Source organism: Rhinoderma darwinii, chromosome 6 (assembly GCF_050947455.1).
Source record: "Rhinoderma darwinii isolate aRhiDar2 chromosome 6, aRhiDar2.hap1, whole genome shotgun sequence".
Lineage (NCBI taxonomy): Eukaryota > Metazoa > Chordata > Amphibia > Anura > Rhinodermatidae > Rhinoderma > Rhinoderma darwinii.
The window spans coordinates 62,866,437-62,883,211 of record NC_134692.1 but is presented as its reverse complement, the minus strand read 5'-3'; the positions used below and the strand labels follow the sequence as shown (position 1 = coordinate 62,883,211).

General features: G+C 40.4%; 1 protein-coding gene across 1 annotated transcript in view; it reads left to right on the top strand.

Moving 5' to 3' along the window:
- Nucleotides 1-16,775, top strand: part of PLEKHM3 (pleckstrin homology domain containing M3) — a 243,650-nt gene that overhangs the window by 200,756 nt on the left and 26,119 nt on the right. The window contains exon 7 of the mRNA XM_075829885.1: nucleotides 1,204-1,361. Coding sequence (XP_075686000.1) covers nucleotides 1,204-1,361 — 158 coding nt within the window. The remainder of the gene's footprint in view (nucleotides 1-1,203; nucleotides 1,362-16,775) is intronic.

Below are 16,775 nucleotides of genomic sequence, written 5' to 3'. Positions count from 1 at the left end.
GCACAAGGATGGAGGAGGGAGAGAGAGACCCAGACATGCTTCCCATAGAAGTTTATGGAGAGGGGGGAGCAGGAGGAGTGAGCAGAGAGAGTGAGACACACCGACACCCTGCCCATAGAAATTTGTGAAGAGGAGAGGGTGCAGGAGCAGAGGCAGACAAACCGACACAGATGTACAGCAGCTGCTAGTAAGATTTATATGTCACCCTAGTGCTGGATTCTCATCTATGCAGAGGGGAAATCTGCTAAACAAAATGCAGGATACAAGTCATATAATGGCCAGAAATAGTGTTGTACCTTTAAATTTTCTGTCCAGAAATATTGATATAGATTTAATTTTTTTCTATGAATCTGTTGGGTCGGGAAGTTGATGACCATGTTATTACATTGGACATCTATTTCTAGGTTTTGGTTCGGATATCTGACTGAGCTCTAATGTTTTTTCCTACTATTAAATTTTTAATTCTACTTTAAAAAAATAAAGAATACAAGTCATATAATCGCCAGAAATAGTATTATTCCTTATGTACACAACTATGATAGCCTCCTATGAACAGTCCCCTGAAAAGTTAGGTACGCGTTAAGGATATATAATTTCCTTTAAGCTTAGTGACGCTGTTAAAAAGAAGAGACCGGATAGTATTCAATTGGTTCTTTTTTATTCATCATGAAAATGTCACGGATGCACACAAAGCTGGACTTAACTATAGGTGCAGTAAGCATTCATATGCAAATTTTCCGCACATAAGTCAGAGCATGTTGCGGATCTTGAAATATGCAGCATGCTCATTCTATTGCGGCTGTTCACAGCAGATTTCATCATTTTTAATGAAGAAAGGGTAAAATCCACAGTGGATCAGCTGCAAAATACAAAACAAAATCCACATGTAACCGATTATTTGCGGATTTGCTGTTAAAAAATGTGCAACAAATCCATTGCGTGTGTTAGTACCCTAAAGCTTGTCATAATCGGCTAAATATTACGTCTGTTTTTGTGACCGATTCATTTTTACTGAACAGTTCTGGTTTATTGAATCCTTCCTTTTATCTAGGAAAATAATATTTCCGTTGAATAGCTCACAGTGCTTCCTGCCATAAGAAATGCAATTTATTCATGTACACGATTATAAGGAGCATCTCCATGCACTTTATTTAATGGAAATGTTGCCTAAATCTACCAAAATGTTTCTTTTATTTTCTATAGGTGGTTGAAGGCAAGTTGGCTCCTTTTCTAACAAAGGTGATTAAGTTTGCTACGTCACATGTCTACAGTTGCAGTCTTTGCAGTCAGAAGGGCTTCATCTGTGAGATCTGTAACAATGGAGAGATCCTGTATCCCTTTGAGGAAAATTCTACAAGCAGGTAACATGCATTTTTATACATAAGTCGAAACTACAAAAGGTCACAATGTTTGAATATATTACTTATGTAGAGAGTTTTCTTTTTCTCAGTGACAATAATTTTTTAAAATGCATACTGATATTGTTGTTCTTATGAAATAAGACTTAGATGGTTATAAATTTACATACCTCAAATTTTCTTGAACAGGAGCTTCAGGATCCCCCTATTAATATATATGTAGCACTTAATATTCTTACTCGTGGTATAGTTACTTGTAGCTCATAATCATTCAAGTGAAATTCCCCTATGTGCTCAAGAAACTCTCCTTATACATGGAGATATAAGTTATTTATTCATTAACCCTTTCCCCCATTATCACATACATGCACGTCATGGGAAGGCTCGCCTTCCCGCATTCTGACGTGCATGTACATGATAGTGATTGTGCAGGCACAGATGCTGTGCCTGCACAATCACTCCTGCTGCAACGGCTGAGGTTGGAGAAACCTCAAATCCCGTCGGTGAAGTATAACAACATCTGGACCCTGCACCGTTCAGCCGCTCCGACTGCCTCCGTGCGCCGGATATTTTGAACGGTATGTAGTTGGAGCCGGAAGCAGATGGCCCCGATCATGGAATAGAGGCTGAGCTGCAGTACTGCAGCTCTGCTCCTATTCAGCTAAATAGGAGCAGAGCTGCAGTTCTGCAGAATGGCCACTATGCAGTGGTCGGAGCGATCTGCTTCCGGCTCCAACTACTGCATACCGTTTAAAATATCCGGCGCCCAGAGGCACCGATCATATACTGATGACCTATCCGCTGTCCAGTTGTGGAAACCCCTTTAAGACGACTGCAATCATCAGGTTATCTGTTTTCAGAAAATATATAAGGTGTAGGGTTGCACTCACTTTCTAATCTGTTTTATTTTATACATTCTTACTTTTTTTAAATGTGGTGATTTTGTGAAGCTCTTTTCATGAAGACATAGACATCTTGAACTATTATCTTATTAGGTGTTGTGTCTCTAAGGCATCATTTACACGAGCGTAATATACACGCGTGCGACGCGCGTGCTTTTCACGCGTGTCGTACGCACCTATATTAGTCTATGGGGCAGTGCAGACAGTGCGTGAATTTTGTGCAGCGCGAGTGTGTTGCGTAAAACTCACGACATGTCCTATCTTTGTGCGCTGTTCGCGCATCACGCACCCATTGAAGTCAATGGGTGCGTGAAAACCACGCATGCCACACGAAGCACTTCCGTGCGAACTGTGTGGTTCGCGCAACAGCTGTCAAACTCTGAATGTAAACAGAAAAGCACCACGTGCTTTTCTGTTTACAAACATCCAAACGGAGTGTCATAATGATGGCGGCTGCGCGAAAATCACGCAGCCGCGCATCATACACTGATGACAGACGCAGCTGTTAAGTGCCTTTTGCGCACGCAAAACGCCACGTTTTTTGCGTGCTCAAAACACACACGCTCATGTAAATCAGGCCTTATAGGTATCGCCACGTTCGGCATGGCCTGAACTATAAACATATCCTGTTATTTTTGACGCATTGTGAACACCGTAAAAAAAATGAATAAAAAACCATGGCAGAATTTCTTTTTTTGGTCACCTTCTCTAAACAAAAATTGAATCAAAAAGTCGCAAGTACACCAAAATAGTACCAATAAAAATTACAGTCCGTCACGCAAAAATCAAGCCCTCCACAGCGATATCAACTGAAAAAATAAAAAAGTTATGGCTCTTAGAATATGGCGACACTAAAACATTATTTTTTTTAGAAAAAAACGCAACTTTTGCTATTGTTCCCATTCATTGTTGTTCTCCCAATATCCGAGACACACAAAGTTGAACAGTGCTGACATCTCGGTCTAGGCGCGTAGCGATCTGCCAGAGTGATAAACCAAGGTCTCTCAGTTCTAGGATTCTGTCCATCTAAGATTGCGACAAGTGGCGATATCGGGCACGTCGTCGAACAGGAGGAATCGTACAATTATCCTACACCACTTGATCTGATTTTTGAGGTTTCATGTGGCTAAAAAACTTTGTTTTCAATCTGGCTTTTATGCCCCTTCCACGTGCCACAGATTGGAGCTGAGTGCTTGAAAATGTGATCATTTGTAGATCTTCGCGACACCTTCTACTTCCTCGATTTTCATAACCTTACGGCTTGTCCTTCTTGGTGTTGCAATTTCAATGTTGAGGAGTGTATGTCCCTCAAACGATCATTGATCTTCATATGGATCTTCACTGACTGATATTGGATTGTTGATTGATATGATTATGTGACGGAGTCAAACTGATATTCATATCTATCTGTATTCCATTTTTTCCCTCTATTCACATCTGCATCAAAGGCTCCATTTGCAGATTCCTTCAGATTTGAGGGGAAGAATAAATAGCATGCAGTGCAGTTCTTCCTGTCAAAACAACGAACATCAGGGCGAAACCCAACAGACCCCATTATAAGTCAAAGCGCTCTGTCAGGCACTGGTGGTATCCACTGTATGACAGACCCGGCACTGTGCCATAGTTTCCGTTCTAAAGACAGAGACCGGATATGAACAGAGTCTATTATGGTGTTTATGTTTACCAAGTAATCCATAGGCACAGATAATTTTTTCGTTATACTCTTGCAAATTTTTTTTTATTATTATTTATTTATTTAAAATGAGGTGGTGTGAGGATATAGCATTAATATTTAAAAAAAAAAAAAAAGTGATTTCATTCTTCGATAGCTACCTCCTTTCAAATCGGTACATGACTGTATTTACCGAAATTCGTATTGTATTGCCATCTGTTTAGCTGTACGTTAAACTTCTGTATAATTTTCTGAACCAGGAATAACTTACCCCATGTAATAGAATTCACTTGATTATGAACATTGCTTTTAAACTAAGCCTCACCCATCTGTTCTACCTTATGATTACAAATGTCAGGCTGTAATGCAAACATGACATACAACTGCTCCATAAAAAGAATGATAGAAAGGTTGCACATGCACAGCTGAGCATCTGTTATTGTTCCAGGCACATATAATAATTGTAGATGGAAGATAACTATACTTCTAGCTCTCACTTTATCCAAACACTTCTACAAAGTATATGAAAAGTACAGCACTATATACAGCATGGTGAATGTAACAAGTGGATATAGCCGCTATTTATCCTCTAGATTATTAGAACCAATAATGTAAAAGCTTAATTCATGTTCCAAGTGGTATAATGTGAGCCTCATTATTGTATAGTACTATGTACTACTATAAATGGTGAACGAAGTGTGGAAAAAGAAGAGAAAGCAGTTTGGATTCTTGGCATCAATTTTGATTATTAATGAATTTACTATTGTGCGTAGGTGTGCTTAGTATATATCGGTATATTATATATTTTGCTATGTAATATGTTAGTAGATTATGATGAATCGCTGGTAGAGTTGCATTTTCACCTCCTTTAGTGCTGTGTTTAACTGCCACTGCATGCTGGTCGCCGCATCTCTTTATCACTTCAGGCTGCTCACGCCCTCCTTGGCCACTGCTATCCTCCTGCACTCTGTAGTGCGCACGCACTGACCCTCCCATTCTTATAGGGCCAGTGTGCGCCTAATTATTCCACCTAGCTTTCTCAGAATCTTAAGGGATACTCCCTGGTTTGATCATTGCCTGATCAATTTGGTTCCTCCTTGCTTTCTAGTGAAACGCTGCTGATCGTTTGTTTGGAATTCTTGTATTTGACTCTGCTTGTACTTTTCACGATCATTGTCTGACGCCTGCTCTGACCTCTTGCTAGTGGCCCATGACAAGCCTCTGCTGCCTGCCCTGACTGTTTGCGGCCTACCCTTATCTTAGCTATACTTGACCCTACATACTGTCTGCCTATTTTAGTGCTACGCCAATACCAAGGGAGACCACTCTGGGGGTAGCGACCTGGGGTTCCCCAGCAGTCCAGATCCCTGTATAGGGGTTAAAGAGTGAATACATGGGGTTCCCTTAGGCTCCGCTCCCTAATTTAGCCCTACGTCAAATCCCTTGGTGACACAATGGGTTCACAACATCCACAGCAGGCCCCGTGACAGTCTAACTATCCACGGACCCTATGACAGTGTGACATATTTGTTTATTGGCAGCAATTTTGCTTATTGACTAACCCCTTAACGACCAGGCCTATTTTCTACTTAATTACCGCGAATTTTAATTCGATTTTTTTATCGTCGCATTCCAAGAGCCATAACTTCACATTTTTCCATTGATCGTTTGTTTGGAATTCTTGTATTTGACTCTGCTTGTACTTTTCACGATCATTGTCTGACGCCTGCCCTGACCTCTTGCTAGTGGCCCATGACAAGCCTCTGCTGCCTGCCCTGACTGTTTGCGGCCTACCCTGATTTTAGCTATACTTGACCCTACATACTGTCTGCCTATTTTAGTGCTACGCCAATACCAAGGGAGACCACTCTGGGGGTAGCGACCTGGGGTTCCCCAGCAGTCCAGATCCCTGTATAGGGGTTAAAGAGTGAATACATGGGGTTCCCTTAGGCTCCGCTCCCTAATTTAGCCCTACGTCAAATCCCTTGGTGACACAATGGGTTCACAACATCCACAGCAGGCCCCGTGACAGTCTAACTATCCACGGACCCTATGACAGTGTGACATATTTGTTTATTGGCAGCAATTTTGCTTATTGACTAACCCCTTAACGACCAGGCCTATTTTCTACTTAATTACCGCGAATTATAATTCGATTTTTTTATCGTCGCATTCCAAGAGCCATAACTTCACATTTTTCCATTGATCGTTTGTTTGGAATTCTTGTATTTGACTCTGCTTGTACTTTTCACGATCATTGTCTGACGCCTGCCCTGACCTCTTGCTAGTGGCCCATGACAAGCCTCTGCTGCCTGCCCTGACTGTTTGCGGCCTACCCTGATCTTAGCTATACTTGACCCTACATACTGTCTGCCTATTTTAGTGCTACGCCAATACCAAGGGAGACCACTCTGGGGGTAGCGACCTGGGGTTCCCCAGCAGTCCAGATCCCTGTATAGGGGTTAAAGAGTGAATACATGGGGTTCCCTTAGGCTCCGCTCCCTAATTTAGCCCTACGTCAAATCCCTTGGTGACACAATGGGTTCACAACATCCACAGCAGGCCCCGTGACAGTCTAACTATCCACGGACCCTATGACAGTGTGACATATTTGTTTATTGGCAGCAATTTTGCTTATTGACTAACCTCTTAACGACCAGGCCTATTTTCTACTTAATTACCGCGAATTATAATTCGATTTTTTTATCGTCGCATTCCAAGAGCCATAACTTCACATTTTTCCATTGACTTAGCCATATGCGGATTAGTTTTTTGCAGGACGAGTTTTATTTTTCAATATCACTATTTTTGGGTTCTTGAAATATATATTGATTAACTTTTATTACCATTTTTGGGGGGAGGAATTTAAAGAAAAAGCTATTTCGGCATTGTTTTTGGGGTTTTAAATTTAGGCCATTCACCATGCGATGAAAATAAAGTGCTATCTTTATTCTATTAATCGGTACAATTACAGCAGTACCAAATATGTATACATTTTTATGTTTTACTACTTTTGCACAATAAAAACAATTTTAAACAAGTATTATTTGTTTTTGTGTCGCTGTATTTCAAAAGCCATAACTTTTGTTGCATTTTTCATTTGTGTTTTGTGGGACAAGATGTCATTTTTATTAGCACCGTTATGGGGTACTTGAAACTTATTGATTAACTTTTATAATTTTTTTGAGGAAGGGTGTGTTTTTTGTTCATCATTCAGTTTAAATAACGTGTTAACTTTATTGTTCGGGTCATTACGATCGCAGTGATACCATATATGTGTATTCCTTTTTGTTTTTTTACACTTCTACAAGTTCAAAACACTTTTAATGGAAAAAATGTGTTTTATTTTTTTTTTGTTCTACACTTTTTTTTATTTTTAAATATATTTAATTATTTATTTTAGTTACACAAGGCGATCTTCTGATCGCTGACATAATGCTTTGGTGTTCTTAGTATACCAAAGCCAAACTGCATATCAGTGTAAGACTGACAGGCAGTCAATTAAGCCATGTCTCTGACCTAACGGGCATATAGCCATGGCAGGAGGGAGGCAGGCCCTCCCTCGGCCAAACTACTGAAATGTTGCAGTCCCTATTGGCAGCAGCATATTTAAGAGGTTAAATGGCCGGGATTGGTGTTATCTCTGATCCCAGCCATTGCTGTGTGAGCCCAGCTGTCCGTCACATCCAGGCTTGTGCGGGGATCACCATCGGGTACTTTCGCGCAGGAAGAGGACCCTTGCTGTAACGTACCTGTACGTGATAATGGCAGAAGAGGCTAAACTGCTTTATTAACAGTTTAGTTCTTATAATGTAAGAATCAGGTTTTACTTGTTTTATCTACACTAAATCTCCTCTTACATTACACTTTTAGTGGTGCTCTAAATTCCCAGAGAACCCTTTTACCAATTCAAGGTTTTGTAGATTTTTCATAAAGCAGACAACAATACAAATATACAGACAAATCAGAAGGGAAATACACAAGACAATAGGTAAAAGGGATATTTTAATAGGCTAACCCCAGGTTGGCTGAATAGTGATAGATCCTTTCGACTCAAATTTTAAATATAAACAAACCTTTACATATGATAGGGCTAAGGACAGTGGTATCTCTCAGTAGCAATAAAAAGTCAATAGATCAAGTCTTGCCATCCAAATACCATGATCCCCTAGGCATTACCTAGAGAGGAAAAAAGGATGAGGGGTAACAAGCCGCTTGGTGGAGAAAAGGAGGGCTCCTATATCCAGAACAGTCTCCAGATCTAAAGATCTAACGTATTGATCATGTGGCAGCTGTAGTAAAACCTAGATAACCGGAGAGAGGAACAATAGAAGGGGATCGAAAGAAGGTATGCCTAACCTAATATTCCAGAACTGTCAGAAGACTGGAAAGAGGTCCCGTTTTGAAGATCTTTTTTTTTTTTCTGACTGTGAATACATCCAGATAAACAAAAACTGACCTTATACATCTCAATATAATTCTCTTTACACTCTCTTCAGCTCTCTGATATCTTTTTATATGGACTGATGTACAAAACTGGACTGCAAACACACAATACAGCCGAACAAGTGCTGTATAAAGGTGTAAAATATTTTTTTTCTCTAGAAGTCATGCCTTTCCAAATACAAGATAATATCCCGTTAGCTTTTGGTGCTGTAGACGGGCATTGCATAAGAATTACCCCCAAATCCTTCTCCATTGTAGTCTCACCCAGTAGTGATCCATTCGGGGTATAAATAGCTTGTGTATATATTTGCCCTAAAATGTATAACCTTACACTTGTTAACATTGAACCTCATCTGCCATTTTTTTTCTGCACGTTTAGCCAGTTTATCCAAGTCAACCTGTAGGAATAGGACATTTTGTACAATATCTACAACACCATTTTTTTGTGTCATCTGTAAATACATATAGTTACATAGTTAGTACGACTGAAAAAAGACACATGTCCATCAAGTTCAACCAAGGGACGGGAAAAGGGAAGGGAAAAGTTTCTACACATAGGAGCTAATACTTTTTTGTTCTAGGAAATTATCTAACCCTTTTTTAAAGCCTTCCACTGTCCCTGCTGTGACCAGTTCCTGCGGTAGGCTATTCCATAGATTCACAGTTCTTACAGTAAAGAAGGCTTGTCACCTCTGCAGGTTGAACCTTTTTTTCTCCAGACGGAGGGAGTGCCCCCTTGTTTTTTGAGGGGGTTTTACATGGAACAGGATATCACCATATTTTTTGTTTGTGCCATTAATATATTTATATAAATTAATCATGTCCCCCCCCCCCTTAGTCGTCTTTTTTCAAGGCTACATAGGTTTAATTCTTTTAATCTTTCCTCATAACTTAGATTCTCCATGCCCCTCATTAGCTTCGTTGCTCTTCTTTGTATTTTTTCCAACTCCAGGGCATCCTTTCTATGAACTGGAATCCAGAACTGAACTGCATATTCTAGATGAGGCCTCACTAATGCTTTGTAAAGTGGTAATATTACATCCCTGTCCCGCGAGTCCATGCCTTTTTTAATACAAGACAATATCCTGCTGGCCTTTGAAGCAGCTGATTGACACTGCATGCTGTTATTTAGTTTATGATTTACAAGTACACCTAGATCCTTCTCAAGAAGTGACTCCCCCAGTGTAGCTCCCCCTAGGACATATGATGCATGCAGGTTGTTGGTACCCAGATGCATAACTTTACATTTATATACATTAAACTTCATTTGCCAACTGGATGCCCAAACACTGTTTGTTTAAATCCGCTTGCAATTCACGAACATCTTCCATAGACTGAACTATATTACATAGCTTGGTGTCATCTGCAAAAATAGAAATAGTGCTATTAACACCATCCTCTATATCATTAATAAATAAGTTGAATAATAGTGGTCCCAGCACTGAACCCTGGGGTACACCACTTATTACTGGAGACCATTCAGAGTAGGAATCATTTACCACAACTCTCTGGATATGGTCCTTGAGCCAATTCTCAATCCAATTACAAACTATATTTTCTAAACTTACAGTCCTTAATTTACCCATTAGACGTCTATGAGGGACTGTGTCAAATGCCTTTGCAAAGTTCAAAAACACTATATCCACAGCGGCCCCTCTATCTAGGCTTCCGCTTACCTTTTCATAAAAACAGATTAGGTTAGTTTGACAACTTCTGTCCTTAGTAAAACCGTGCTGGCTGTCATTTATAATACTATTTTTTGTCACATAATCCTGTATATAGTCCCTCAATAGCCCCTCAAACATTTTCCTCACGATGGATGTTAAGCTTACTGGTCTATAATTACCCAGGGTAGACCTAGAGCCCTTTTTGAAAATAGGCACCACATTTGCCCTGCGCCAGTCCCTATAAAGTGCTATGAGGTACAGCTTCTGCATCATATACTGTATAAACAGGTTATTTACTGTTCAATATTAAAGTGAGCAAGCAGTGATTGGCCCTTTCAGGTTTTCCTGCAACATAGAATACATGCATGGTGTCCACAATACTCCTGCAGCAATGAGCCTCTTTGCCCTTCAAGCCGATTTTATTCCCCTGGGACATATTGTGGTTGACTTAAAGATACACTCAAGTAATTATTTTCTGTATATTATACTCTACCCCTTTAAAAACATATTTGGGGGCTGGAGGGTTAGATACAATATGATTACTCCCATAATCTGCACTGTTGTCATTCCATCCATTTCATTTCCATATTTATCCAAATCTTTCAGTCATGGACTGACAGGAGGATGTAACCTAGAACTCAATGTTTATTGGGAATTCCCATTACAGAAGTGATATGCACTCTCGAGGAATTTTGTAGCAGGTAAACATTAAAGTTCATTCAACTTCTTAAACAATTTCTGTACCCATAAATTATATTAGCTGCCAGTGGAGGAGCCACGTGCCCATTAGTTCCTTATTGGAGCCTGGTTATACAGATGGCCTTTGTCTGCTGATAAATATGATTACTTACTGTCACCACTCTCTGCTGCCAAACATGTCGATTTGTCTGACTTCAGCCTTGTCTCTCAATAATAGTTCTTTTTTTTTCCATTGCTGAGACTAAGGCATTTTAATATAACTAAAAGTGTTCCTCTATTGTACAGAGTCAAAGTTATCATTAGCAAATGAAAGGGTTGACCTTATTTAATGAGTCCCTCAGGCACAGAGTGGTCATTAGGTGCCAGGGGACGGAAGTTTGATCTCTCCAGCAGCCACCGGTAAGATTCTATATATTACTACTGTATAAAACTAACTTTTACTGGTAGATCCTACAATTTTTATTATGATATGCCAGCAGTTTATGGGCAGTGTAATGAAAACTTTATGCTAAAACAATTTTCGCCAACTGTTCACCAATGTCCCAGATTAAATCTAACATTTTTGCAGTGATCTTTTATGAATTTATTATATTTTAACATTCTTTGTGTATGCTTTTAATGACATTCTAATATATATTTTTTATAATTGTTATACATTTTATAATGTGCTTTTACAGTTATTTAAAATATTAGTGGATAGATTACAATACACAAAGGTTAATTAATTAAATTTAATATGGTGATGTCTCTAAAACTACAGTCACACGTTGCAGCGTGATTCAGAAAGGACCTTCACCATTTCAATATATATATACTGTGTGTGTATGTGTGTATATATATATATATATATATATATATATATATATATATATATATATATAGAGAAGCTGCAGCAACATGGAGATTATACAGCAGTAATGAGCAGCGTATCTAAGAATCCAGCAATGGGGTGAATTTCTTACCAGAAAGCTGCATCACATTAGTCTGTGTGTATCTTTCTCACTCTGTTCCTGCTCCCCCGCCCTTCTCCATACATTTCTATGGGCAGCACGTCTGTGTCTCTCTCTCACTCTGTCTCTCTTCCTGCTCCCTCCTCCCCTCTTCATTGATTTCTATTGGCAGGCAGTGGAGAGGCAAGTCCCCACTTCCTGCAGTCCGTCTCCTCTTCTCTGTAACTAGGGACCAATTTTGCTTGAGGTTGGCAGCAATTACAGTAAGGTAGACACCTATTGGCAGTAACTACACACAGAATTTGCATAGATAACACAACTAAATTTTAACAGTAAGTAAATTCCAAAGTTGATATATATTTCCATGCCTCCCAACCGTGCCGGATTCAGCGGGATAGTCCCAGATTTCGGGCGGTGTCCCGCTGTCCCAGGCAGCATGTGGTATGTCTCGGACTACCGGTGTCAACTGTATCTGCATCCTCAGGGCGCAGATACAGTTGAACCCAATGCTGAAGCAGGAAACTGTCCACTCCCTACTTCAGCATTAGTACAGAAGACTCTCTGGGCACAGCGCTACTTTAAGCGCTGAGCCCGGGGAAGCACTTGATGTCACTGTCCATATATGGACAGTGACGTCAGTGGCTCCTCTATAGCAGAATCCTCTGCCAGAGCATTGCTGGGGATTCTGCTCCTAGAGGGAATCCCTGACATCACTGTCCAAATATGGACAGTGACATCAGTGGCTCCTCCTGAAACGGAATCCTCGGCTACAGCGTTGGTGACGCTCTGGCTGGGGATTCCGCCCCTAGAGGGAGTCCTAATGGCTACAGGGCTGAGTATCGCTATCTACAGGGGGGGTGGCACTATCTTTAATGGGGTGTGTCACGATCTACATGGGCACTGTGGCATGATCTACATGGGCACTGTGGCACTATGTGGGGACTGTGACACTATATGGGCACTGGCACTTAATATGTGGGCATTGGCACTAGGGGCAGCTAAGGGGGCATTATACTGTATGGGGGCATCTATGGGGCATTATACTCTATGGGGCATTATACTGTATGGGGGAAGCTACAGGGGCATTATAGTGTTTGGTAGCTATGGGGGCATTATAGTGTATGGTGGTAGCTATAAGAGTATTATACTGTATGGGGGAATCTATAGAGGCATTATACTGTATGGGTTAGCGATCAGGGCATTAGGCTGTATGGGGACTGCTATGGGGCATTATAGTGTATTGGGGCAGCTATGGGGCATTATACTGTATTGGGGACATTATACTGTATGGGACCATCTGTGTGGGCATTATACTGTATGGGGGCATATGTGTGGACATTACACGTATTGGGTGCATCTTTGGGGTACTATACGCTATGGGGGCATTATACTGTGTGGGAGGCACTATGGGAGCATGATACAATGTGGGCTGAAGCATGTATGGGCGGGATAAGAGGCGTGGCTTGAAACAGAAAAAAATTGCAGCGGTTGTCCCGCTTTGCGATACTTGAAAGTTGGGAGGTATGTATTTCAGGTATAGGAGTAGCATATGTTGTTTTAAAGCTTACTTTCCATTTAAGTAAAATACATATTATGGTAGTTTTTTACAACATTCTTTTATAGTTGAACACTGAATAGCTCCTCACTTTACAACCATGTGCTTTAAAAAATGTGCATGCTGCAATGAAACATGTAAAGAATTGTGTCCCAATCTCTTATTGATCCATAGCTATTCCTAGTGTTCTCATCTCTACATAAAAACCTGTATCAGTTTCCTTAGGGTATGTTCACACAGTTTTTTGCAGAGATTTTGATCTGCCTGCACGCCGTTTGCCACAATTTTCGTGGTGTTTTTCACCCACGGCCATTGAGCGCCGCGGGCAAAAACGCAGTGAAATACGCTTTCTCTGCCTCCCATTGATGTCAATGGGAGGTCAGAGATGTAAACGCCCGAAGATAGGGCATGTCCCTTCTTTCTCCCGCGTGGAAAATAACACCTCAGCCTCCCATTGAATTCAATGGGAGGCATTTTTGCCCGTTTTTTGGCACGTTTTCCGACCTGGTTTCCGTGTCAAAAAAACTCTGTGTGAACAGGCCCTTATACAGAAATGTTCACGACTAAAGTAAAAAACACAGATCTGATCATTAACCTCATTTCTGCTTTGTCTCAACTGCCCAGATAAACAAAACAAATTTCCTGAAAAGCCCCACCAGAGTTAACACAAATTTTTCTAGGCTAGACAAGAATCTTATATTTGTTCTGTGCTGACAGCAAATGTGGTCTGAAGACACATTACTAATTGAAGCTACATATAAACAATGTTATATGGTGTGCCAGAGAGTGGTAAACCTGCTCGCTACTGAACAAAAAGCTGGGCATGTGGTCACCTGTCCACAATCAAAACTATTTCCATTCTCTCTTGAGAATGATTCTGCTACATATGCAGCCAATGTATGCAGCTGTATGCCTATACAGTTGTTTATGTCAGCCATTGGGGAAAAAAATGTTTTGGCATAAGTTTGTTTATCCACTTACTGCTATTTGACGTACATTCATCATAGGCTAGTACTAGTTACAATATACGTCACAATGATCTTGTGGGTGCTGCCATTGTACCCACGAGATCAGCATCAGGAGCACGGCTGATATACACAGCCGGGCTCCTGACACAACTTATTTAAACTGCATCGCTTATAGCGTACAAAAAAAATTAAGCAAAAATAATTAATGCCTGAAATGCTGTTTTTTCCCCATTTCTCCTAAAACAGCTAATAAAAGTAAAATAAATACATTTTATGTACACCAAAATAGAGCGTAAAAAAACTACAACCCGTCTCACAAAAAAACATCCCTCATACAGCTATGTTGATGGAAAAATAAAAAAGTTGTGGGTCTTGGAATGTGTTGACACTAAAATAATTTGTGTTAGTAAAACATATATGGATATAACAGATGGAAAAATATGGTTTTGCAAATGCCTCTTGTGTTAACCCCTTGGCAAAATGTGATGTAATTGTACATCACAGCCGTCCAGGGGGAATATGAACTGGGCTCGCGGGCTGAGCCCGCTCAATACTCAGCAGGTGTCGCCTGTGTGTTACAGCCAAAACCTCGCTGCAATGGTCGGGATCGGAGATATCTTCGATCCCGGATGTTTACCACTTAGATGATGTGGCCAATAGCGACTGCTGTGACTAAGCAGCTAGAAAGAGGGGACAGCCCCCTCCTTTGGCCCATCGTCCCCCAAACGATCACTCGTTCAAGTCCCCTAGGGTGACAAAGAAAAAGAGTTTGGTTTTTTTAATGTACAAAATATTTTTTTCTTAACATGGACAATACATAATTGTTATTGCTGCATCCATAAAAGTCTGACCTAATCTGATATAAGGTTATTTAACCCGATGAACACTGTAAAAAAAACAAACATCAGAATTCCTGTTTTTTGGGCACCTTAGCTCCCCCAAAAATTTTTACCCATAACAACTGCAGCTCGTCCTGCAAAAAACAACCCTCACACCGCTCAAATTAAGGAAAAATAAGAGTTATGTCTCTCAGAATAAATAATTTTTAGCAAATGTTTTCTTTGTAAAAGTGAAAATCCATAAAAAAAGCTATATAAATTTGGTATCGACGTAATCACCGCTCAACTGACATAAAAATGAAAAAGGTATGACTATCAGAATATGGTAATACAAAATACAAAATTTTTAACAAACCGTTTTCTTTGTAAAAGTTAAAACTATATAAATTTGGTATGGATCGGCAACGTTTTATCGCATGGGGAATGCCGTATAAACGAAACCCAAAAACATATGGGTTTCTTTTCATTCGACCCCACAAAGCACTTTCTTTCCAGTTTCCGATTTATATGGTACATTAAATAGTGCTATTAAAAACTACAACTCGTCCCACAAAAAACAAGCCCTCATACAGCTATGTCTATGGAGAAATAAAAAAGTCACGGCTTTTGGAAGACAGGAAGGTAAAAATGAAAAACTGAAAAAATAACTACGGCGCCAAGAGGTTAAAGGGATTGTCTCATAAAGACAACTCCTGTCAATATGCCCTATCAAGGCATATGGACATAGAGCGGGGTCCCCCATACAGAACCTCCCTCTATGAGACTGAACGGAGAGCCGCAAACAAGTTCATTTGGAGTAGGATCAGACCTGCGTTTTCCTAAAAGTGTTAGTTCAGTTAAATTATACATCGGGCGTGGCGAGATTCTCCTGCACACTAGGCAGTACTGTTACCGTGGCAACTGTACAACACCCGGGGAGTATCGAGTACAGGTCCAATTCTTATTAACTGTCTTGGTGTCATACGGTTGCCTTGGCATCTGTACCGCCCAGCCTCCAGGGACGTCGCTCAATGCCCAATGTTAGTTCAGGCGGAAGAGTATATCTGGACTGACACGTTAATCACATGGAACTGAACTTTGATAATACATAAACCCATGACACACGAAAACTATTTACTGAACTGAGGGCATTTACTATTTACTGAAGGCCAGAGAAAGGGCAATGAGGTTTGGCATTTCTCAAACCACACTAAGCCCATGTTAAAATCAATGGGTTCCGTCAGGCGCTGATGGTTTCCATCATGCAATGGATCCCGTGTTACCGGTATTTTTGTTGCTCTGCTCCTATGATGGAGCAGAGAAACGGAAATGCGAACGCAGATGTGAACCCTGCCTAACATCCATCAGGAAAGCAGACGTATTCCAGGAGGTAAATGGAACTTTTTTTATTTTTTTATAGACAAACATAAATATCCTTAGTCTTAAACTGATGTGTTCAAATGAGTTATGATTTGTGTATCTGCTACCCAATAAGCAGAATGTGTTCCCAAAGTTGAGTGCTGGTTGTGCAAACAGCATTTTCCCTCATTTCCGTCCACCTTGTCAACAGGAGAAAATGCTTGAGCCATGTCTGTTTGCAGTTGTTCTTCATATTGTGAGAGATGGTCCAGGCTCAGACAGCTCATTTTTCATTTCTTTTTGTTGGTTGGGTGGCAGGAGATGAGCTAGGAACACATTACGTTGTAGCCCCAATGAATAGAATAGTCTATTACCTGGCCA